The 23,583-nt window shown below is 32.6% G+C and overlaps 1 protein-coding gene across 11 annotated transcripts; it reads right to left on the reverse strand.

The window, feature by feature from the left end:
• Positions 1 to 1,285: 1,285 nt before the first annotated feature.
• LOC123207753 (protein TRANSPARENT TESTA 9-like) lies at positions 1,286 to 23,137 on the reverse strand. 11 transcript variants are annotated; one of them, XR_006500481.1, is made up of 22 exons: positions 22,892 to 23,124; positions 22,284 to 22,335; positions 22,122 to 22,198; positions 21,902 to 22,035; positions 21,542 to 21,638; positions 21,266 to 21,323; positions 20,142 to 20,250; positions 19,913 to 20,033; positions 19,621 to 19,810; positions 18,202 to 18,542; positions 17,611 to 17,705; positions 17,416 to 17,471; positions 16,239 to 16,301; positions 15,917 to 16,057; positions 14,957 to 15,062; positions 14,717 to 14,791; positions 14,579 to 14,631; positions 13,773 to 13,929; positions 13,502 to 13,668; positions 3,536 to 3,848; positions 2,135 to 2,184; positions 1,286 to 1,653 (listed from the first exon to the last, which is right to left on the reverse strand). XR_006500481.1 is itself a non-coding variant. In XM_044625210.1 (21 exons), exons 1-20 carry the CDS (start codon positions 22,942 to 22,944, stop codon positions 3,567 to 3,569), a joined length of 2,427 nt encoding a protein of 808 aa, XP_044481145.1. In that variant the 5' UTR covers positions 22,945 to 23,124; the 3' UTR covers positions 1,286 to 1,606; positions 3,536 to 3,566. The 11 variants fall into 11 exon arrangements, 6 of the variants coding, with proteins under 6 accessions (XP_044481145.1, XP_044481142.1, XP_044481143.1 ...); XM_044625210.1 differs by lacking the exon at positions 2,135 to 2,184 and having other exon boundaries at positions 1,286 to 1,606; XM_044625207.1 differs by lacking the exon at positions 2,135 to 2,184.
• Positions 23,138 to 23,583: the final 446 nt, after the last annotated feature.

Here is a 23,583-nt window from a genome sequence, read left to right on the forward strand (position 1 = left end):
AAGAAAAGAAAAGACATTTCCAAAGGAGAGTTAGGAATTTAGCAAATAAAAAGTGTTCAACTGTGTAAAATATGTTATAGACCCTTACTGAAGTAGATTCACATTGAATTTAGATAAGTTGGGAAAAGTGGAAAAAAAATTATGTACATCGAACTAGACATGTAAAAGCAATAAGATTGTTGTTAGATACATCATGTACTCAATGTCAAGATACATTAACATTTCATTTATATTTAGGTGTGTATAGTAAAGAAGAATTGCACTAGTTTACTCCTCACGTGGTCAATGAGATGTTTCATATATGTGTCTGTGTTAGGTGCCATCCAAAGATGATTTTTAGTTAGTAGTTTTGTAGTTATGTATGCATTGAAAAGGAGGAATTGCGATCAGATTCTTCGTGTAACCAGGGTATCAACGCTCAGTCAACCCAAAGTTTAACTAACATTAGGTTATGTTCAATAGTAGTAGTAAATATCTAGGATGTCATTCAATATACTTTCACACGACATCCAAGAAGCTAAGATTAGGAGTTTGGTATCTAATCGATACCATGAACTTAGGACTAGTCATCCAAGATGATAATGCTTATAGAGTTAGGCATAAGCTATATCGTAGATTAGTCAGATGGCACCTAGGATGCCAAAAAACACTCGAGGGTAGACCACATGTTACACAAGAATACTATTAAGCTTAGGAATGCTAATTAAGGTTATTATATTAATGGTGTCTAATAGATTACCTACTTACTAAATGTTGTAGCACTCATACATTCCTTTGTTTGTGATTTTGCTTGGCATATGAGGTGAGTAGCAAGTATGCAGGAAGTCAGTGGTTTAGATAGAGAAGCTTGCATGAGGAGGGGGGTTTATGTCATTTTTTGTTCTCTTCTGGTTGTGTATTGGATTTTTAGTTGAGACCAAGTATGAAGTTCTGGACATTTCATTTAAGGATTTGGATTGTAATTCAAACTTACTGACAATTTGATTTATGATTTATGCAAGAGGTTTATTTAGTATTTTATAGACACTTTTTTGCACGCATTTAAATTTGAGTAGTATTATGTGCATAAACAATGATATATCACTATGTGATTGAGTAGTTTAAATTAAAGATAAATCAACATCTAATCACATGATGATATATCATTGTTTTTACACAAAGTTATGCACATAGTTTTATTGATATATTATACTATGAGTTAAAGTTATTTCTATTGCATGAGTTTAAGTATAAATTTTAAGTCAACATGTCTTTTCTAATCCATATTACCTTTGAGAGCATGTACTTAGACAAGAGTATTACATTTATGGTATCAAATGATGATTTTGGAATACAAAAAGGTGATTTGATATCTTGATACATATAGATACATATAGTTCCTCATTTATACTATGTACTCGTATGATTAGCAGGTGACAAGCAGAACAAAAAAAAAAAAAAACAGTGGAATAAATAATGAAAACATAGGACCCAAAGAGTCAGGCTTATAAATCACAAATAATCCAAAACCTTCAACTGTTTATTCTTCTTGAAGAGTGACCGTGAGAATAAGAGCAATCGGCAATATTTTTTCTCAGTCAAAAAGCTTCCATCTTTCTTTGTTGGCCTAAAAAGACATACAAATAATTTGAACAAATAAAGCAATCCCATTCCCTGTAATTGCCAAAAAAGAAGTGTTTGAACACCCAAAGAGAAAGAAGGGGAGGAGGAGAGAAAAGAAAAACATTTACACTTTACTTACAACACACCCTAACCCCTCATCACTATAAGGTTTTAACAACTTTGTTTAATTTAATCAAAGCATTAATTATATAACTGATTTAAAAGTTAAGTGATAATTATTATTAATTAAATTATAATGTGAGGATTTGGACATCACTAAAAGATGTGTGCCAAAGTGGAAGTTAATAGATCATCTTTCCTCTTCTTTCACTATCAAATCTTAAATTTTTTTTTTTCCATGGGAACACATTGTACTGATCAGGGCACTTGACTATATAAAAATTTAAATTAATCAAAATTAGCTTCTTTTTGTTAAAGCAAAGCACTCCGTTTAAATATATTATATATATAATAGAAAAGTAAAATAATGGCATTATCTACTCAAAAGGGCCGCTCATTTTTTGCCTTTAACCTTCAGCTAAGCATCTTCCTTCTACGTGGCCATGTGGGTGAAAGCAATACCTTGAGAAGACGAACAAAATTCATTGTTTGTGAGAAAAAGAGAATAATATCACCTATTTATTTATTTATTTATCCAGACTTTAAAGGATTTACATATAGAGAGAAGAAAAGAAAGTTTGTCTAATTTTGACATGACAGCTTTGTTAATGTAAAGATGATGGAATTACGTACCGCACACTCCTTTTCTCAAAAGTTTAGATTATTTTATTTATAATTAGTATTAATTATTCGGGGTTAGTTATCTCATTGATGATGTATATCAGTCGTGTTTTCTGCATTCACATTGTTTTAAGATTCTGTTTTGTCAAGTATGTGTTATTTTCTATTTTCCCTTTGAATTTCGTTTCAGTCCACTTAATTAGAGAAGCTCAAAGTATTGAATTGTCTAGTCAGATAACTACTTTTGAATGCACCTAGAGGTGTGCACAACGCAATTCATTACGGTTTCAAAATATTTTTAAAGAAAATTTAAAAAATAGTTTAAAAAATTATAAATTATTTTAAATTTTGAATCAAATCAAATTAAATTAAAAAATACAATTTAAATTGATGAAAATATTCCACTTCTAAATATATATTATTTAATAAAATAACTTAAATTATTATTTTTTTAAAACATAGTATAAATATGTACAATAAATATGAAATTAAATACAATATATTAAAAATAATAAAATAAATATTAAAAAATTATACATCTAATTATTTATTAAAAAATTCTTTCTAATATAGTTATACATACGTATTTTAAAAAAAATATGATTTACTGTTTTGTTCGATTTAAAAATTATCCAAACCACACTCTAAACTGAAAAAAAAAACATTTTAAAAAATTTCTAACTCAAACTAGACCATTTAACAAATTCAACCAAACTAAATGAAACTATAATTTTTAAATAGTTTGGTTCAATTTTATGATTTGAACTAAATTATATACACCTCTATATCTATCTGAAAAGCCAGGTGAAAAAACTGACCCCCTTTATGATTTAAAACCATATAATTAACAATTTTCAATACTAACCAACTCTATATATATATGTATATATATATATATAAAATATTTTTTATCACTTCAAAATTATTCAATCAAATGTTATCATATCAAATTGTATAAATAAGTTTGTATATATAATATTACTCTAATATGAATGTGAATATTATTTCTTTAGCAAATAAAATAAATTCATTGCTCCCAGAGTTACGCCTTTGCACTAGTTGATTAATTACAGAAACTTATTATTTTACATCTCTTCCTAATATATTGTACAAAATGGTTTGGTAACAAAATTAAAAGCAGGAAGAAATATAGAAATGAAAGAACTGAAAGTATAGTGGTCAGTAAACTAACCTATAACCCCTGCCCGGAGAGGAGAAGAGCATCATCCAGCTTGATTATCGAACAAATTTTCAAGATAATCATTTTGTAGGAAAGGAGAAAGTATGCTCTCAATATGGGATCTTTGTTTACGAGTTTCTTCGAGTATCAACATGCGAGTAGCCTCACAAGCCTTGTTACTGGTAAAACCAAGTGTCCATCTCCCGTCTACTCCGGTGTCAGACTTCTTAGCATTGAAACCTCTAGTTTTACTTGCATTAGATCTTGGGTCAAATTCTCTTATCCGAAGATGCAACCACATTGGATGGTCCTCGTCTATCTTTGGCTGTTTCAAGTGAAAAATAAAATGAAAATGTTACAACAGTGACTATATCTCTAACCATAAGACTTCCAAGAATATCACCTGAAATATTCAGCGGCTTAATTTTTTATATTCAGTGATGATACAATTTGAAATCAAACAAAAGAAAATATTACACATCTATGAGTTTCAGCGTATCATTTGACCATAACAGACCAACTTTATGAACAAAAGTGAATAATCATATAACCCAAAAAAAAAAAAAAAAGAAATCATAATGGCCTGTACATGTCTACATAATAGCTGAAAATTACTGTAGCACTCCTCTTGAATGTCAAAAAAAAAACCAAGGATCTTTAGTGGATATCTGAATGAATATTGGAGCTAAGAAAGTCAACTCTAAAATATGATTATCCTAAGTTGCTACTGCAGAGCCAGTCCCGTTTATGGATCTCTCTGATGAGTCGCTTTGTTCCCAGATTGTATCACTGGATTGCTGCTCTAAATAACTGAATTCTATTATGTGAGGGGAATCACAACACTCCTTAAATAACTGAATTCTATTATGTGAGGGGAATCACAACACTCCTTAATTTCAAAATGCTACCATGCAGAAAATAAAGTTGATCCAGATTATCAACGTCAACTACCGCAAAGTAATTCAACTTAAAAAAGATAAAATTCTTCTACAGGTAATTAGAAAATCAATTATGAAAAAGAAAATAAAAGACAATGGAAGAACGAGATGGAGATTGAAGAAATTTCGTGCAACATGAGAATTGCAAATGGAGTTATAAGCATATTTTCAAAATTAAGGGGGATCAACGAATATTTTGAAATTAATTAGAAGTGTTGGAATTTAATTTCAAAACATTACAATTTAACTAGTGAATGTCTTTTGATTTCTACAAAGACTTTACATATTCTAGTTTATCTCTAAGAATTCTTGTGATGAATGTGACAGACTTTAATTCAACAGATTAATAGTTGTATCTTGAGTTTCCTAAGCACTAGTATAATAGGGTTCATTTTTTACCTTTGTATCAAAAGGGAACTCAACACAGACTCTCATGTATCAAGAGGGAGTTCAACGAAATCTCTAATGAATAATCTCCTTCATATAATTTGGTAATTTAGAGCTCTGCAGTAGCAACTCAGATCAATCATATTCTAATGTTATTTCAATAGATATTATCTGGTCGGATTGTTGATAGGATCAAGCTAACTATTATCTATGAAGTTTTAAACTGTTGTAGGTTTATCCTATTCTATTGTACTATTCACTTGTCCTTGCTTGTCTACATAAGACCATGCAATGTAACATAAATAATGTATTAAAAAAACACGGAAAAAGAGAATACAAGTTTTTTCATGGTATTAGAACCAAGTTTTTTGTTAGGATTCCTTAATTTTAGGGAACTAAATCCTAATGTTAGGATTTCCTAATTTTAGAGATTTGACTCCTAATTTGATTTATCCTAATTATAATTGGAATATTATATTTCCTTTATTAGAATTTCCTAATTGATTAAGGATTAGAAATTCTATCTATATGTAATCTTTTGCTATTTTATCATTTTTCTGGCCCATAAGAAAAATGGCGAAAAAAATGATGACAGGAAGAGCAGTCCCATCAGATCTTTCTCCACCATCCAATCCTACACATTTTGGATCTTCATCTGATCAATCGAAGATCCAATCCTTCCTAAATGTGCAAAGCATTGGTGATAGTCACACACACCATTCAGATATCGATCCATATGCAAAATGAGAAGAATTATAACCCATGGTCTCAATCCATGAAGCTTATTGCTGAAGGAAGAGGAAAGATGGGTTATCTTACCAATACTGCAAAGTCCCTGAAAGGATGATCAGAGGTATGAGAATGTGAGGTTGAAACAGAATGGTTATGGCCTAGCTAATTAACTCTGGTGGAGGAGATCAGCCAAGTTTATCTGCTTTCCCCTACAGCCAAAGACATTTAGGATATTACTAAAGAAACATATTTTGATCTAGGTAATTTAGTACAACTATTTAGATCAAAGCTCAGGGAGATGAAGCAAGGTCCAGTATATGTAAATCGCTACTACAACTCTTCAACTAAGATTTGCTAGGAATTAGATTTATTCTATGTGAGACAAAGTGGACTTGTTCACAGGACATTATAAAATACACAAAAATGCTTGAAAAAGAAAAAGAGTTGCAGGGTTAAAATCAAGAGTTTGATGAAGTTAAAGGAAGAGTTTTAGGATAGGAGCCTTTTTCTTCTATTCGAGAGGTATTTGCTAAGGTAAGAAGAGAGGAACAGAAGAAGAGTCATGATGGTTGTCCAGGGCAGTGGTGGTTCAAGCACAATTCAGGAAGCAACATCATCTGCCCTGGGATCCAAAGGCTCAAAAAGACAACATAACAATGAGCAAAGAACTTTAAGAAAAGAAGGAAGAGAAAAGAGAAGTTGGTGTTATTATTGTCACTGGTCGAACCATAATAAAGCTAGATGTTGGAAACTTCATGGTCGACCCCAGAAGAATAACTGAAAGGTTTCATGTTGATACAGAAGAACAAACAAGTATAAGCCCTGTCCCATTTACACAATGGTAGTTGGATCATTTTAACATTTTTAATCAGACTAGTTCATGTCCTCTTGTAGAAGTTGATAGTTCACAAAAGGGTCTGGCATGTGTGTCTCCTATAGTTCAAGTTATAAAGTCTTAAAGATTAAGATAATTAATGGGTCTCTATATAATATGGTTGGAAAGGAAACAATCCAACTATTAATATAATTATATTGACCTCTGTTTTGCATGTTCCTAATTTGCCTATTCGGCTGTTTATCAACAAACTCACTGAAAAATTGAACTGTGTAGCTAAGTTTTCTGATTGTTCTTGTGAATTTCAAGATCTATACTTTCACGGAGGCTGTTTTGCAATGAAAGAGAAAGAGAGGGTCAATACTACTTTGAGCATTCAGATCTGAAGGAAAAGCCCTGGAATCTAAAAGCCAAAACTAGCAAGTTTTATGTGATTCTAATAGGGCTATTCAGAATCACTCAATACTTGAGCTGACCTAATATCCAAACCGAAAAAACGGGTAATTGAATAACCAGTTTGGATATCGAGTTGTACATGTTCCTAAGCTAGTTTTAAAATTTGGTACAAATTTGACATTGTTGGAAATCAGTCACTCATTCCAAACCAATTCCCTAACATTGGCCAATTTTTTATTAAACAGTAAAACTAAACTCTCCAACTAGTAAAAGAAAACAGAAAAATTATATAATATGCTTTACAGTGAACACCCAATTGCACCCTAAAGGTTTTTTCCACTCAGCAACTTCACCAACTCTCATGTCCTGTTTTTCTCTAAGGCCTCCATCTTTATATTCATGGCAATTTTCCAATTCCTATCACCTAGTGACTCAGAGAAAGTCTTAGGTATGAGAATTGTGTCTAGGTTGGTGAGGAAAGCTTTATGGTTAGGGGATAAGTGTTTGTAGATCAGGAACAAGTGCAAAAGATGTTTGGTGCATGTTCTAATACCTAATCGAATGGAAATAGGAACATCTAAATCATTTGGATAGGGATTTTCAATTTCAATAGATTTGGGAGTAGTGTTTACCTCAACAGTTTTGGAATTAAAACCAAATTCAAGCGATTGAACCTACTCAGGTTGAGTAGTTGGTGCCTTTCTCCTTGAATACACTTGTAGTGGACAATTCATATCTGATTGTTTTTTCTTTATCAACTCTTATGACTAAATATGAGAAATTGACTTTGAGAAAATTGGAACATTAAGAAACTTGGACTTAAGTAGAGTAGGAGATTCATAATGAGGTAAAGTAACAGTATGAGGCACAAAGAGAGTAGAGATTGAAATCGAAGAGATTGAAGAAAGGAACATGAATTGTCCTTCTCTTCCAAAAGTAATATGTCCCCATAAAGAGGACTAGTTAAAAAATGTTCATTTTCAACAAACATTACATTGATAGAAACATAGAAGTAATTTTTCTGAAGGTGACAACACTTTTAACTTTTTTTACTATAAGAGTAACCAACAAAGATGGATCTAGTTTGAGTATGGACATATATAAAGGACACACAACCAAAGATTTTAGGGACTAAACCATTGAAGATCCTAAAGGTAGGAAAGAATTTTGTAAGAAGTTGAATTTGACTTTAAGAATAAAGGCTTTTCGAGGGTAATTTGTACATAAGATGGTTAGCTGTCAAAACTAATGCCCCCTAATATTGTTTTAGAACATTATTCTGAAACAAAGTTGCTTTTGTAATGGCTAGAAAATGTATGTTTTTTTCTTTCAGCAGCTTCATTTCGTTAGGGTGTATTGACACATTACGACTCATGAATTATACCTTTTTTTAAAATAAAAAGCTAAAGACTGATTGAAGAAATCTTTTGCATTATTCAAACGAAATTTTTTAATTGCAAAATTTAATTGTTTGGATCATATTGTAGAAGAATGAAAAAACAGGTCATATAGTCTGCAGCTCTTGAGTCAACTAGCCATGCATTTGGGTGGGTTATATCCAAAGCATTAAGTGCATGAGAAAATAAAGAAATACCTGTTAAGATCATAATACAACTACTTGTTTTGAGTGGTTTCTCAAATGACTCCAACAAACTTCTCAATTTTTCAATCTCTTCTCTATTGAATTCAACTATTCTTGAATATGCTTAAGGACCATTTTTAGTCGTTTGATAAGTATTTGTCATGTTTGTTTGTCCCTTCCCCTTTGATTGTCCATTGTTAAGAGATTTACCATAAAGTTTTCAACACTTGTCTATCATGTGACAAACCTTTTTACAATACTTGCACCATAAAGTGTCTTTATTGTCTAGCTTCAATGGGTTAAATTGCTTCTTGGATTCATCAGAATATCGATCTAAACCAAAAATTTTTGCATCTGATACCTTAGATGCCAAGGTTAAGCTTTACACAATAGGTGACTTAAGCATTACTCCCTGCTTACCTTCTTTAGCACGAACAATGGCAATGATTTCATTTAAAAAGGGAAACTTGATTTCTTAAGAATTTGTACTCGAAGTACATCTTAATTTGGAATCCTAACCAACAAGAAAATCATAGATTTTGTCCTATTCAACAAACCTTTTGAGGAGGGATGCATCATCACTACACTTCATTTGAATTCACTTATAATAATTCATCTCATGTCATAATGTCTGCAAGAGATCAAACTACTCAGCAATTGAACGAGTTCCCTATTTGGTAAATCTGGGCAATATCACAAACTTTTAGATATATAATTTTGATGGCCTCCCAAATCTCTTTGGTAGTACTCAGGAACAAAATAGTATCACTTATCTCTAACACCATCAAATTCCATAGCCAAAACATCACCATAGAGCCTTTTTCATCCTGAGCTAAAAATTTTGAATCCCTTTTTTTAGGTCCAATTCCAAGTGTATGACTCACTTTGCCTATTCACCTTACAAATGTGTGAACCAATTAAGACCATTTCAAATAGTTCTTTCTATTCAAACTATACGATGTCTAGATGTTTTACAACTCAGTGCTTTGAATTAAGACATCTCCTCCAACGAATGTAGTTGTCGTTGTTGTTTTTTATATGCTGCTAGTCAAGTTTGTGTTCGCATGGTTTTGTGCTTTTAAGAGTGATATTAGGAAGGGTATAGGTTTAAGATCAAGAGAAAAAAATGTCCAGTCCCAGAGCAATGAACCTATGGCTCTTATACCATGAAGGGTAAATTAATCTCATTATTCTTTAGGAATAATCCTAGTTTATATACAATTACTAATATAAATATAAACTGGAAACTAGAAACTCATTGTGGAAACTAGGAACTAATTTGATTGACTTTCCTATTAAATTAGTAACAATGTACGATTTCCTAAATAAGATGAAAAATTGTATTTCTCAACTGTTTTAGGTACCCATCCACAAAATTATCGCACTATTCACCAAAGTTTTAGTGTGGAAACTCCAAAACAAAGCAAAATATATAAACAAAAGCATAGACATCTACTAGAGATGTCTGGGGCTCTAATGTTAACTATGAATATGTCGCACTATCTTTGGGGAAAGGTTGTCCTAACAGCCACTTATTTGATCAATTTGTTACCAACTTGAATGCTAAATTTTAGGACTCTAGTTACTGTTCTTACACATTGCAATCTTGATTACAAGTTTTTTAATTGTCTTCCTATTAAAAAATTTGGTTGCATTGTTTCTGTGCATCTTTCACCTCCTAATAGAAGAATTTGGATCCCAAGTGTGTATTTGAGAGATATTCTCGTACTTGCTAAGTGTTTTTGCCTTCTTACTAAGAAGAATTTTGCATCTAATGATGTGACCTTTTTGGAGTCACAATTCTATTTTACCAAGACTCCTCTTCAATGGGAAAATTTAGGTGTAAAAGAGAATTTTTTTTTGGATATATCTACGTCTCTGTCATTCATCCCAAGTATACCAAATCCACATAATTATATTTCTTCTTTTGAAATAAATTCCACCATATTTGAATTGTATAAGGGTCTAAACACAGGAGGAAGGTTGACAATTTAAATCAACATGAGCTTAAAATTTATTCTAGAAGGTCTAATGCTAACAGTGATAAACAACTCAATAACTCTCATTTCCGGTCCTCTGAATGAGGAGTAGAATTTATACAGTCTTCACAATCATCTTAACCTACACTATCACTAGATACTATTCTATATAATGAAAAACCAGTGAGTGATGACAGTAGTTATCTCTCAATTGCCATTAGAAAAAGGGATCAGATTTTGTACATTACATCTTGTGTCTATGTATCCTATGACAAATTGTCACCATGTTTCCGTGTTTTGTTATGAATACCATTAAAAACTAGTGGTACCTTAGTATAGGAGGTATTCAGTGATTACAACTGGAAGGAGGTTGAGCAAGAAGATATGAGGGCTTTGGAGAAATACGGAACATGAGAACTGGTCAGTAAAGTATAAAGCTAATGGATCTATTTAATGGTAAGACACGTCTAGTAGCTAAGAATTTCACAAAAACCTATGGTGTATACAATGAGGAGACAGTTTGCTATAATGGCTAAGTTGAATACAATCAGGGTGTTAATCTCTCTTGCAGCAAACTTAGATTGGTCTATACAGCAATTGGGTATAAAAAAACGTCTTCCTAAACCGTGATTGATCAGTGGAAGTATTCGATCTACCTCCTGGTTTTGCAGTGAATACAATCAATCAAGTAAATAGACTAAGTACTTATCTGGGTTAAAGCAATCTTCTCAGCTTGGTTAAAGAATTTTACTAAGACCATTAAGAGCTATGGCTTGTTGAAGGTCAAACTAATCACACCCTCTTCTTCAAACATAATGAGGGTAAGATTACTATCCTAATAGTCCATGCAGACAATATTATTTTTATGGGAGATGATCTCGGTGAAATAGTGTTGGTGAAATAAGTGCTTGTGAATGATTTCAAAATGATAAACCTAGGACATTTAAGGTCTTTCTGAGGAATGGAAGTGGGCCAGCAACAAGAAGGGTATTTATATATTTAAAAAAAAAAAAAACATTCTGGATCTTCTATAGGTGATGGAATGTTACAGTGTAAACCTAGTGATACACCTATTGAGCATAATTTAAGGTTTGATAGTATTGATAGGAATGCATCCATGCAGAGAGTTAGGTTAGGTATCAAAGACTTCTTGTCAAATTATCTATCCTATAAAAGACAGAACGTAGCTTTTGTTGTGAGTGTTGTAAGTCAACACATGCACAATCCCTAGGAAATGCACTCGGAGGTTCTGTTTCGAATATTAGAATATTAAGGTACCTTAAGATGACTCTTGGTCAAGGTGTGTTTTTTGGAAAGAATCTTGACATTAGAATTAAGTATTCACTAATGCGGATTTGGCAGGGTCTGTGAGTGGTAGAGATCTACTTCAAGCTACTATATGTTTGTGTATGGTAATTTACTTACCTAGATTAGTAAAAAACAAGTTGTTGTGGCTAGAAGCACTTTCTAGGCTGAATTTAGAGCTGCAACACAGAGAATCTGTGAAGTTTAGAAGACTTCTAACTGAGCTAAAAGCTGCGAGTGAGGAGCCTATAAAGCATTATTGTGATAATAAAACAACCAGTAGCATTGCACATAATCATGTGCATCATGATCGGACTAAACAAGTTGAAATAGATGGACACTTCATCAAGGAGAAACTAGAAAAGAAGATTTGTGAATATCTACTTTCCTACAAGTCAACAGATATATCATATCCTTACAAAGGGAGTACCTAGAAAAGTGTTTGAGCAACACTTCCAAGTTGGGAATGTTGGAGATTTATTCACCACTTTGAAGGGGAGTGTAAACATTATCAAATCAGGCTGTTGATAGGATTGAGCTAGCTCTTATTTAGAAAGTTTCTTAAAATATTTTAGTTTTATCCTATTCTATGGTTATCTGTTTAGATGTAGCTAGTTCATACAAGGCATTGCGATGTAACATAAATAATATGCAAAAAAAAAAAAAAAACACAAAACTATGAATATCATGCAAGTTGATATGGCCGAAAATCCTACAACGTCTAGAGGGCCAAACAATAGGCCAATAACATTTGCGAAATCAGAAATTGACCAAATCCAGACCATACAAAGTGGTAGTAGAAGTCTTGATTCAAAGTAAATGGTGCAGAACATGAATGTTTTCAAGGAACCCATATGTCCTACCCCTTCTAGTCTTATAAATTATTTATCTGAACTTTCCTCTTAGCTTCATAAGTCCCTTGATGTTGGGCTTATACCAGACACCTATGATCAGGTCTTGTCTTCATGAATTTAGAGGATGCTTCACAATCCAATGCTAAACAAATAACATTATTTGACAAGGTTTTTTGAAACTATATTGTAACCAACCAAAAAGTTTGAGTAATTTAATATAATTTCATTGGCCTAGATGCTTCCCTCTTAAACAAATTGAGTAGCTAATTGTCTGACAAAATTTTCCCACTTCCCCCTTCAATGCATCTAGCAAAACCAAAAACTTTTAGTTCTCTCTAAACCATGCAAGGTACCTTGAGGTGCCTCTTACCTTTTGGCCACCCAAGAGCCTAAATGCTTGCAAATGAGCCAATACAGGAACTGACATTGACAAGATTAAACCACAAATTGAGTAGGTAGTTGAACATACCTTTCCCTTATGGGACTTTTGAGTTTATAATAGAGATCTGCAAAAGTCCTACATTGGAAAGGCACATATTCAGCTACTCACTCCACCCACTAAAAATACATACTCAACCCAAATCTATTGTCTCACATAGGTTAGGGTAATATGAACTACTCACTCCATGCATTATAAATAAGCTTCCTTATTTTATTTCTCGTAGCAAATAAGCTTTTATACATGTTTTCTTTTATTAGAAAATATAAATTAAAAAAATTAAAAATAATTTTTTATAATTAAAAAATTGGCACCAGCTCGAAAATTTTCAAAACCATGGCCCGGCTAGATTAAACCGAGCTGACAATCAAGCTCAAGCCAACTCCGCCCGAATCCAATCCTACTGACTACCATGGGCATCAGAAAGCAACTTCATTTTGTGATTAGACTGATACTATGCATCTCTAAAAAGTTGACATCAGTAGTCACAAACACATTTTGACTAACAGATTTACCAATATCAGAACTTACACTCAAACCAGCCAGTGGAGCAATAGCAATTACAACACCTCGTTGACTTCGAAAGGGATGCTTCTCTGCAAGAATCAGTTTGCCAGATATTCCTCTAGCCACAGGTATCAGGTAGATATCCCTGACCCCAGCATTGGAGAAAGCAATTCTGCATGGAAATCCAGATCCTGCAAATAGTACAAAAGATTGACAAAGTGCAAATGAATATTGCATGACCCTGGAAAACATTTTGAACAGTCAAAATGAAAGATGTAGTGCACTGATACCCAACCTAAAAAAACCTCTGACCCAAAGCTTGCAGATGAAAGATCTAAGGATTGGGATATTTCAGAATCTGTGGCAGGACCACTCATTAAATCTAGAAAGGGGTTCTCGGGTAAATTTCCTTTGACAATAAATGTCTTCAGTTGAACATGAAAAGTGAAAACCTATAAGAAAGAGGACAATGAGATCTACTTAGCAGCAAATTGTTGCAGTATAAATGGTAGTGTTTTCTTTTTTTTTAGCATAAATAGCAACTGCAAATAAATGCTTGCAATATGTAATGATACATTCACAGAAAAAGTAAAAACTGATTTAAGGAAAAGATGTACAAGATTGATAGATGTAATGTGTAGACCAAAGAAAGCATGGGATGCACAGCACAACAGAGTCTTTATCCATTAATTTTGTATAGCTGTGTAAATAGATTGTCATAAATAATGAGAGGAAAAGGCTTCATATGAAATGTGATGAAAAGTAGCTGCTTTAGAGCGTTATTTTAACTTGATCATTGTTTCTCAGTTCCTCTCTCTGCAATACATGTAGAAAAAAATAGAACATGAATATTTTTGTTGAGCTCTTCCCAACAACTTAAGCTTTTGAGTGTCTGATTTACTTACAACAGGTATCAGAGTCAAGCTAACAAAAAGACATCGTATTTAATAACTAATCAATATTTTAATAAATTATAAAAATTTTATCTGTATTTGCCATTGGATTCGTGTTTATTAAGTATTTTCAACACATGTATCGCACCGAGTTAGAGACAAAAGATTATTTTAGTTAAAAAAAGCTGTAATTGTGAACGATAAAAACCTTCACTGCATCAACCATTGTTTCCCAAGAAAATATGGAAGAAGTTCTACTGCCTGCAGTGTGTATTAGTCATGAAGAAAGAAAGTTAATCCAATTTTGAAAATAGGAACCATAAATCAACACTAAAATGGCCAATACCATCAATTGTTTGTTGGCAGACAGCAAGCTCAAGCAGGAACAAAGGATCTTTAGATTGCAATGCTTCCTGAAGAGCTGTACACAGCATTCAATTAGATTTAAGTGTCTGAAATAGAAATATCTAGTAAGAAATATTTTCCCTCCCATCAATTCATCATTTTATTCTCTTCACTTAAGATCACCGCTATAGAGTTCTATATTTTTGCTTCCCCTCCAAAGTCAAGATTCTCTAACTCATACCTGATTTACAGTTTGCCCATTCATCCTTCAAAGTTTCAAGGATTTGATCAAACCAGCATCCATCAAGTTCTTTCTGAAGACGTTCACATGACCGCAGATATGAAGTCTGTCAACAGGAACTAGAAAATGTATAACTTAAGATTGACAGGTAATAATTGTTTAATCAGAAGGAAGATTTATTGCAAGGCAAGTGGAAGTGTTCATATACTATTTAGAACTGAACGACAAAGCATAATCAGTTCTGTACTGATTTCCACAGCTCAATTTTTTGCAACATGAAAGGAAAATTTCATATTTATTCAAACAAAGAGGCATATACAATACACCTGAATTTGGCTAATAAAAAGCCCTCTGACTCATGATACTTTGAATACAGAAAATCCCAAACCAAAAACAAATTTCAATTATACATTTATAAACTGAAGAAATTTGATTTATATATTTCGTGAGGTTTCTTCTCAATCACTGCAGAAGAAAAGTAGTAGAATATATGGCAGTCCACAAGAATGCATGATTGACTGGAGCAAACTAGTGCTTAACACTTCAACTTCTGTTCAACATTTTATGAGATATTTTATAAACATTGTTTTTCAACACATTTATTAATTCTAGCTAAAAACTGTTACAAACTCTGAAGCAACTTGGTGTAATGGCCAGTGTTCGCAGCAAGAAGACACTAAGAAAACCAAGGAGGCATTCTATTGTTTCAGATAAGAGATCAAGTAAAGAAAGGTCATTACCCATACAGGTCTGGCCTCACCACTGAAACCAGACTCCAACACTAGTTGGTATGAGACTTAGCACTAAACATCATCTGGTAAATATCCCACAGTGACAATATGCATGTAAACCGAAGATATTAATTTTGACAAAACAAGATGTAACTATGTTTACAGCATTAAGTCAATAGAAAATACATTTATATTAACTTCAGTACATGCAATTTCATTTGAACCTCACATCGAAAAGCTGGAGATGGTGATCATTGAGTATGTTTCCTTGAAAAAGAAGAAGCTTCCGCAAGATCCACCCAGCATGCCATTGTATTAGAGCACAGAATGGTGGTTGGCTGGCTAAAACCTTCAATAATGCATTTAAAACCTGTTAACAATAAAAAGATGATGAGTGTTCATGACATTGTCAGCTCTAAAGAATCAGGATGTGAAAGCTCCAGTTAATAAAGTTATTGTCAGATTAACATATCCTGGTGACAGATTTACACTTGACATATAAAGATGCATTTTAAAAATAAACAACACCAATTGTCAGATAAAGCCCATACCTGAGGCATAAGTCTTCTGAGGATATTGTTTTTTCCCACTTCTGAAGCTGATATATCATATCTCTGAGAAAGAATGTATCAAAAAGTACATTAAAAATTGTTCCATAATTAAAAAAAAAAAAGAAAACTATCATATCTACAAAGCTACAAATAAAATTAGAATACACATAAAATATCACATGTTTGCAAGATTTGACAGACTGAAATCTTAAAAAATTCTGAAACTAATTTATGCAATATACGAAAAAGAAAAGGCTGCAGGAACATAACCAAAAGGTATATATACTACAAAGAAACTCAAAAACCAAAACTGCAGGCACATAATTAAAGATAACAGGTTCAAATGTCATCTAAAAGATAAAACATACAAAGTGATCTAAACACCGGTTAATTAAGCTTTAAAGTCTAACCATAGTATAGACTATAAACATCTTTGTAGACAAAAATCGTATCACATGGAAAAAATGTTAAAATGACCAATATGGTACTACTAATCCTTCACATGGCAATTTCAAGAACCTTGACTAAGTTCATGTACAAGTACCAAGTTTCTGTGGAAAATGTATCAATTATTAAAAAAATGTAGAATGGTAATTCATGCACTTAAATAACAGGTCACTGGAATCATTTGCTAAGTATAATACTGAAATCATCACAAGTTTGTAAATTCACAATCCTAATATTGTCTACTTTGGGCCTAAACTACGTTGTTTTTTCTATAAGAATCACCCAAAAAGCTTCAGACAACTTGAAAAGAGAATACGCCGAAAGCCCTCATGTTAAATCTGCCCGGCTTATTCTATTCTCTAGCCCACACCACAAGGGAGCTTAAATACCAAGTTGAGTCACTCACTCCCATATTATATACTATTGTCACTCTCAATACAACCCAAACAATTTTGTTTTTAGAATCATCCAAAAGCCTTCATATTATTTGAGAAAGAATTCTAAATATAAAGGTAATGTAGGATCAACACCTCTACATCATCCATCTCGCGCTTTTTACCTCTATGTTTCAAGAGTCTTGGACCTTGATTGTTACAGTTTGTTTAGATTTATAATTCCCGTGAATGAAAGATTCTTTTGCTTCCACCTCAATTTGTTAAGAAACCTTTATTACATGAATATGCCTAGCAAATATCAAACAATTAATTGAGCTTGTGAAATGATTATTTACCATTGTATCTTGCATTTCGCTTAATCCAATCGCTGAAGACATCAAACTATCAAGATCTAATCCAAAAAAGACAGAGAGATTGAGAGAGAGAAGGAAAGAGCGCAAAAAAGAAATGACTATATAAAGTAAGAAAAACATATACGTATATGCAAAAATCACATTATATACATTTGGATGCTATTTATCATAAAATACCTTTATTTTCAGCTAAAATAAGCAATAAAAATACGGATGCAAATAATAGAATGTGATTTTCTGAGTTAATATATGCCAGAATTCCTTTCCTGCACCTGATAAGAAATTGAACATAAGTACAGTAGAAATAAATTCACATACTTTCAAATAACACAGTAAAAGAAAATAATTATCTGCCTCCAAATTATTATAGCTGGATATCAGACACATTCTAATTTGCTATTTGACTCAGATATCAAATCCAGGCCAATCAATGCTCAAATAACTGCTTATTCTTCCTCTTTTTTAGGTAATAACTAAATTCTCGATTAGCACAAGAGAAAATGAACATTGGACAACACAAAGCACAGGTGATAGTGGGCAGAATAAATAAAACATCATTCAAGCATATTTTAGAGTTAACTTTTCATGCACTGGCAATAGATTGTTAAGATCTGAACCTCCAGTTACTAGATACACATGCCACCACCATATCTTGGACACATTTTATAGGATTAGACATCTCAAAGTCATTGAGCTGTCAATCTTTAGTATAAATTTTACAATCAATACAAGAACAACCCAAACATCAATACAAAAACACAAACTAACCTTTCTACACATGTATCACCATCCATGGTGATTCTATCTGAATCAGAATTAGATGATGTAATTGCTTCCTCATGTGCAGATAGATGGTTTCCATTCATGTCTTCTTCTCCTTTAGACTTGAGAGAAAAAAATTTCGCAATTTCCAACTCATGCAAAAGGTTGTAAAAAGAACATGCATCAGTACCATCAATTGTATCTCCTTCAATAGCATCTCTGATACGTAAGGCCATATAAGGATACAAAAGCAAAGCAGCTACAGAGTTAATCATGTTCTTTCCACCAACAACTTGAAGAAGCTGGGAAACTATATACAGAGAAGTAGCTGCAGATACATGAAATTCCTGAAAAAGTAATCAAACAATAAGTTCTGATAAATGACAAAATACTTCCAACGAGAAATGATTTTGGATTTATTATAGTAGGCTAATTTTTGTTTCTTTCTTGGTAATAGTTAAGTTTTTGGAGACTTAATGAGAACCCCAAGAAAACATCCCAAACTTTTACAGATAAATCCATTGGAAACTCCATGAGAGAATCTAGTAGAACCACATCCAAACAAGGTAAATATCTATATATTCAACCTTCTGTGCACTACTGCAGATTAGTAACATACTGTTTTCAACAAAAGAAAGATATTCATAGTCAAGAGTTTCATATTGGCTTGGCATCCATGGCATTTATCCAAATCATAAATTAAACAATGTTTATTTTGATCAGCAATCATTTATGCAAGCATGGAAGCTCTTATTAATAAAATGTATTCCAACAAATGGTTATGAAAACATAAATGGACTAGCCGATAGTACTGGTTTGACCGGGACTAAGGCCAATTTGGTTCGATTGAGCGGTTTAATGGCTAAGAACAGCAGTTCAACCAGGTAAACCGTGCCAATTCCCAGTTTTACCCCAATTCACAATCATGCTAATGTCAACACATACCACGTTGACGTTAGTATGACGTCATGACAAAGCCAGCATATGTCATGGTGATGTCAGCATGCATTTTGCAATATTTTTTGCAAATGTTGGGACAAAGTCTTAACATTTGCTAATACAACGATAGCACTATAGAACCACTAATTTCATTTGTAAAATGTTATACATATATATATATATATATATATATATATATATATATATATATATATATATATTTAAAGCATGTTGGTTCCCTAGCTTGACAGTCATTCCAAGTGGTCGGATCAGGAAAAACTCAAACTAGGCCTTTGACTAGGTCAAGGCCCAATTTGATTATTAGAAAATTGGCCAAAAACACCATACTCAATCCTAAATTCTTCAGCCAAGCTACATTTAGATAGTAATGCCACCATCATCTCAAATAATATACCCAATCCTATACATTATTAATTATTCAATCAAAACATTAAAACAAGGAAAAAAGCTGAGTAAATATCTCACATTACTCTGCCTCAGTTGCAATGAGGGGAGCAATAGAGGAAAGACAAGTATGTTGAGAAGATCCTTGGTGACGGCTTTACTCAAATGAGACTCACTAATAGAAAGAATATCCTTAAAGTAATACATATCATCAACAATTTTATCACTTTCCAGAAGTATATCTCTTTTCTTTTGATCAGTATATGTTTCCCTGCATCAAAGTAGTTTTCCTTCAATAGTTATTTATGCATCCAACAAGCAAAGTTAATATTTGTCATGAAATAAAGTTCAGTAACAATTGATAGCAGCTTACTGTGCAGCTTTGACAAGGCCATCAAGATGAATGCATTTCTTTCTTAAGCTATGAACCAAATCTGAAAAGTATTTTGAGGCTGGAGGAGTTGTCACAAACTGATAGACCATGTCATCGCTAACTGCATAACCAAAAGGATACTGTTGCAAAATACCAAAAATATATCTTATATCCTAATTTTAATGTATCTCTTCTCTTGGGAGAGCATAAAAATATAACAATTCTATACCATTAAATATGTTAAGTGTTAATGCACGTACAGCCGTCTGAATCATTTTTTCCCCGTGTTGGGCAAATTTAAGAGCCTCAGTATACAATGGAAATGAAGTTACAGCATCCTGTAATCAGTGATAGACATGATTAAAAAAATATAACTGTTTCTATGGTCAAATCAATATAATGAGAAGAACTGGTAACACAGAGTCATACTCAAGGGAAAAGCAAGATCCACTGTCACATGCACAAACTTATAACTGAGATCAATCTATTCTGTTAACAATAATTGGAAATGAATTGAAGGAAAGGGAGAGAAATAACCATTTGCTAAATGGCTTTGACACAGAGATCCTAAAATGATATGTCCATCTAACTTAGGGACAAAACTATCAAATGTTAAAATGTATATTTAAAAGGCACAGGTTCCCCAGTGAAAGTTGTATCTACAGAACTAGAAAATAAACAGCCTCATATCACAATTTCATCATCACTCATCATATTCAGCCTTTTTCCAAACCAAAAAATACTCAGCAGCTAATTAGGTTATATAAACCAGTTTAAGTCCTCCATTGTAGTTCCACAGAGATTAACTTCACAATTTGTCACAAGGAAATCCTATGTCTAAAGCTGCACCACCGCACCTCAGGGGACAAGTTGAAAACCAGTGGCCTCCCTCTCTAGCATAAAAAAATGGGTTCACCTACCAAATGCTTGAACAAAAGAAAATTAATCCCCAGGAACCCCTGTTGTTTTTAAACATCATGGAGAGCACACGTTTCTGAAATTTACCCATCTTTTTTTAAAGCATGTGGTGGGTCCATGATGTTTTGGCAAACCTAAAGGGGATCCCTGAGCTTTACCCAAGAAAGGATGTGTAAAAATTACTTATTTCATGCTTCCAACAAATCAAATTGATCAGCATACCAAAAAATGTCATCTGATTTCTTATATTATTAAAAAGATAAGGGGATCGAGGAATATTACATAGAACTAACAATTCAAATGCCTTGACCTAACTTTGATCACCACATCAAGACAAACCACATTCCTAACTACTTTATAACATAATTATACCAAAAACTGAATGGCGTATTAAAATGTTTACAGAATATCTCATAAAGATGAACTTTAACTTACACTATCAACCTTAACAAGAAGACAGAGGGTGTCCCTGTTAATTTTGTTGCTCACTGCTCTGATTTACAAAACAAATAAAAGAGAAGGATGAGTAAAAGAAAAGGAAGACACGAAACGCAGCACGAATTGGTCAGAAAATTTATTTCCCTACATAATACTCAAACCAAAATGGCCACAGTAAGAAAGAAACAAATTGCAAGTATCTAATCTTGAGCAAGGATGAAAATCAAACTGCTATCCTATATAAATTTATGAAGAGAGAGAAAATATCAAAACCTTAAGAAGGACATGTAATATGGAGCCAGGTCTCCTGCCTCAAATTCATACGTATGTTCTATGATGTTGTTGATGTAGTCATTACTTAAACAATAGTCTGCATGATACAATAGGCACATGCATCACCAGTATTATACAAGAAATAGGAGTAACAGGTAAAGGATCAAAGTGAAGGACAAGAAGAAAAAACTTTTAGCCATCTCTCACTGTATGGTGGAATTTGTGTTTCAAAACAATCATTGCTTCTACAACCTCCCTCCAAAAGCCAAGTGCACATCCACAAGCCAATATATAGGGTGATAAAAAGACTCTACATATTCAAGAAATTTACCATAAACATTAAAGGAACTTGAATCTTACATATTGCATGTTCACTACCCATGTTTTGTATCATTATACTCAAGTATTGAAGCAATGGTGCCTCAATTCTTGAATTTCTACTGATCTTTAAAACACGGACAAACTCTGCCAGAACTTGATATTCCATAAAACATCTGCTCAGATCAAAACATAACTCCGATGACATCATTGCTTTAGTGAGAAGCACAACCACACAAGTAGTATCAAAAGCTACACATACTCGAAAATCATTGGATCTTGCCGATCACCATATGTAACAATCTCCACTATGGATTGTAGTAGATCAATGACGACTTCCTGGAGGAAAATACAAATAAATAAGATAATAAAAAGATGTTAGTGTATAAACCATTTTCTTACATAACATGAAAGCTAAAATTACCCGGTTATGCCAGTCCACAGCTTTGATCTGTCGCAGTTCATTGATCACATATCTATATCCAGAAAATAAATTACAATGATGATAAAGACAAAGACAATAACCACAATGACGCTAATGACAATTACAAAACTAGAAGCAACAATCAAAAAATTCATCAAGGAAAAAAATTAACTACAATAATGATGGTAAACACAGCAAATTTATCCTCCATTTTACTCTTACTTTCTCCCTAAACCAAAGAATGACTCCTTTCTCCGAAAACACACATTACAGGTAAGAAGCAAATCAACTTCCCCAAATTTATTCTATCATATAAAATCTGTTTCTCCACTTCAATTGTTTAACTAAAGTGATCAATTCTGTTTCAGTAACATTTAAATTTTAAAAAATAAAATAAAAAAATTGAAAAGACAGTTAGTGACTCAAAATAGAAAGAACAATGGTCAAAAAATTGAAATTCAACAATCAAAACCTACTAAAGCCCCAAAATGATTCCAAATACACGAATTATCAAAACTAAAACAGCATATCGCACATCACCAACTGCTTAGAAATTAAGAGAATAGAGTATAAATCATGAAAAATTCAAAGAAATTTAGTAAAGTTACTTGAAGTGCTGGAGAGAGAAGCGATCGATCGATCGCCAAACAGAGCGCCACATAGTGAGAATGAGAGATCAAAATGCAGAAGTACAAAACAGCCAAATCTCGCAGTTCAGTGCAGTGCAGTGCAGTAAAGATAATTTATTCATTCACTGAAAATGTTTTTTTTTATCATTATTATTATTTTGTAAAATGGTGAGCGCGCAAGTCGTATCAGGTTTGGCCGTTTGGTGGCGGTTATAGGGTTGGACTTATGGCAACAAACCGTCAACGTTTTATACATGGTGTTTGCTTGATTTGATCTGATTTTCCCTTCTAACCTAACGGAGAACGCTAACCAAATAATGCCTCGGAAATAGTTTTTTTTAAATTAAAAAATAAAAATATTTAAATGTGCTTTAGAGTTGCATTATTTACACCACCTCTTCCTCTTTTTTTTTCAAACGCCATTTTGAAAGTGTATACCTAAATATTTACACACTCAAATATATTATTATATAATTAAATTATTTTAAATTAATAATAAAATAATATATAATCACATAATAAAATATTTATATATTTATATATAAAAAGTCTAAAATTAATTTAGAGCTATATTATATTCAAATAATTTGGAGTCTCTAAACTATTTGAAGATAAATTATCCAACGTTTTATATGTCATTATCTGTAAGCCATTATAAAAGAGTGAGATAT

This window comes from Mangifera indica, unplaced genomic scaffold, assembly GCF_011075055.1.
Source record: "Mangifera indica cultivar Alphonso unplaced genomic scaffold, CATAS_Mindica_2.1 Un_0100, whole genome shotgun sequence".
In the NCBI taxonomy this organism is placed as follows: domain Eukaryota; kingdom Viridiplantae; phylum Streptophyta; class Magnoliopsida; order Sapindales; family Anacardiaceae; genus Mangifera; species Mangifera indica.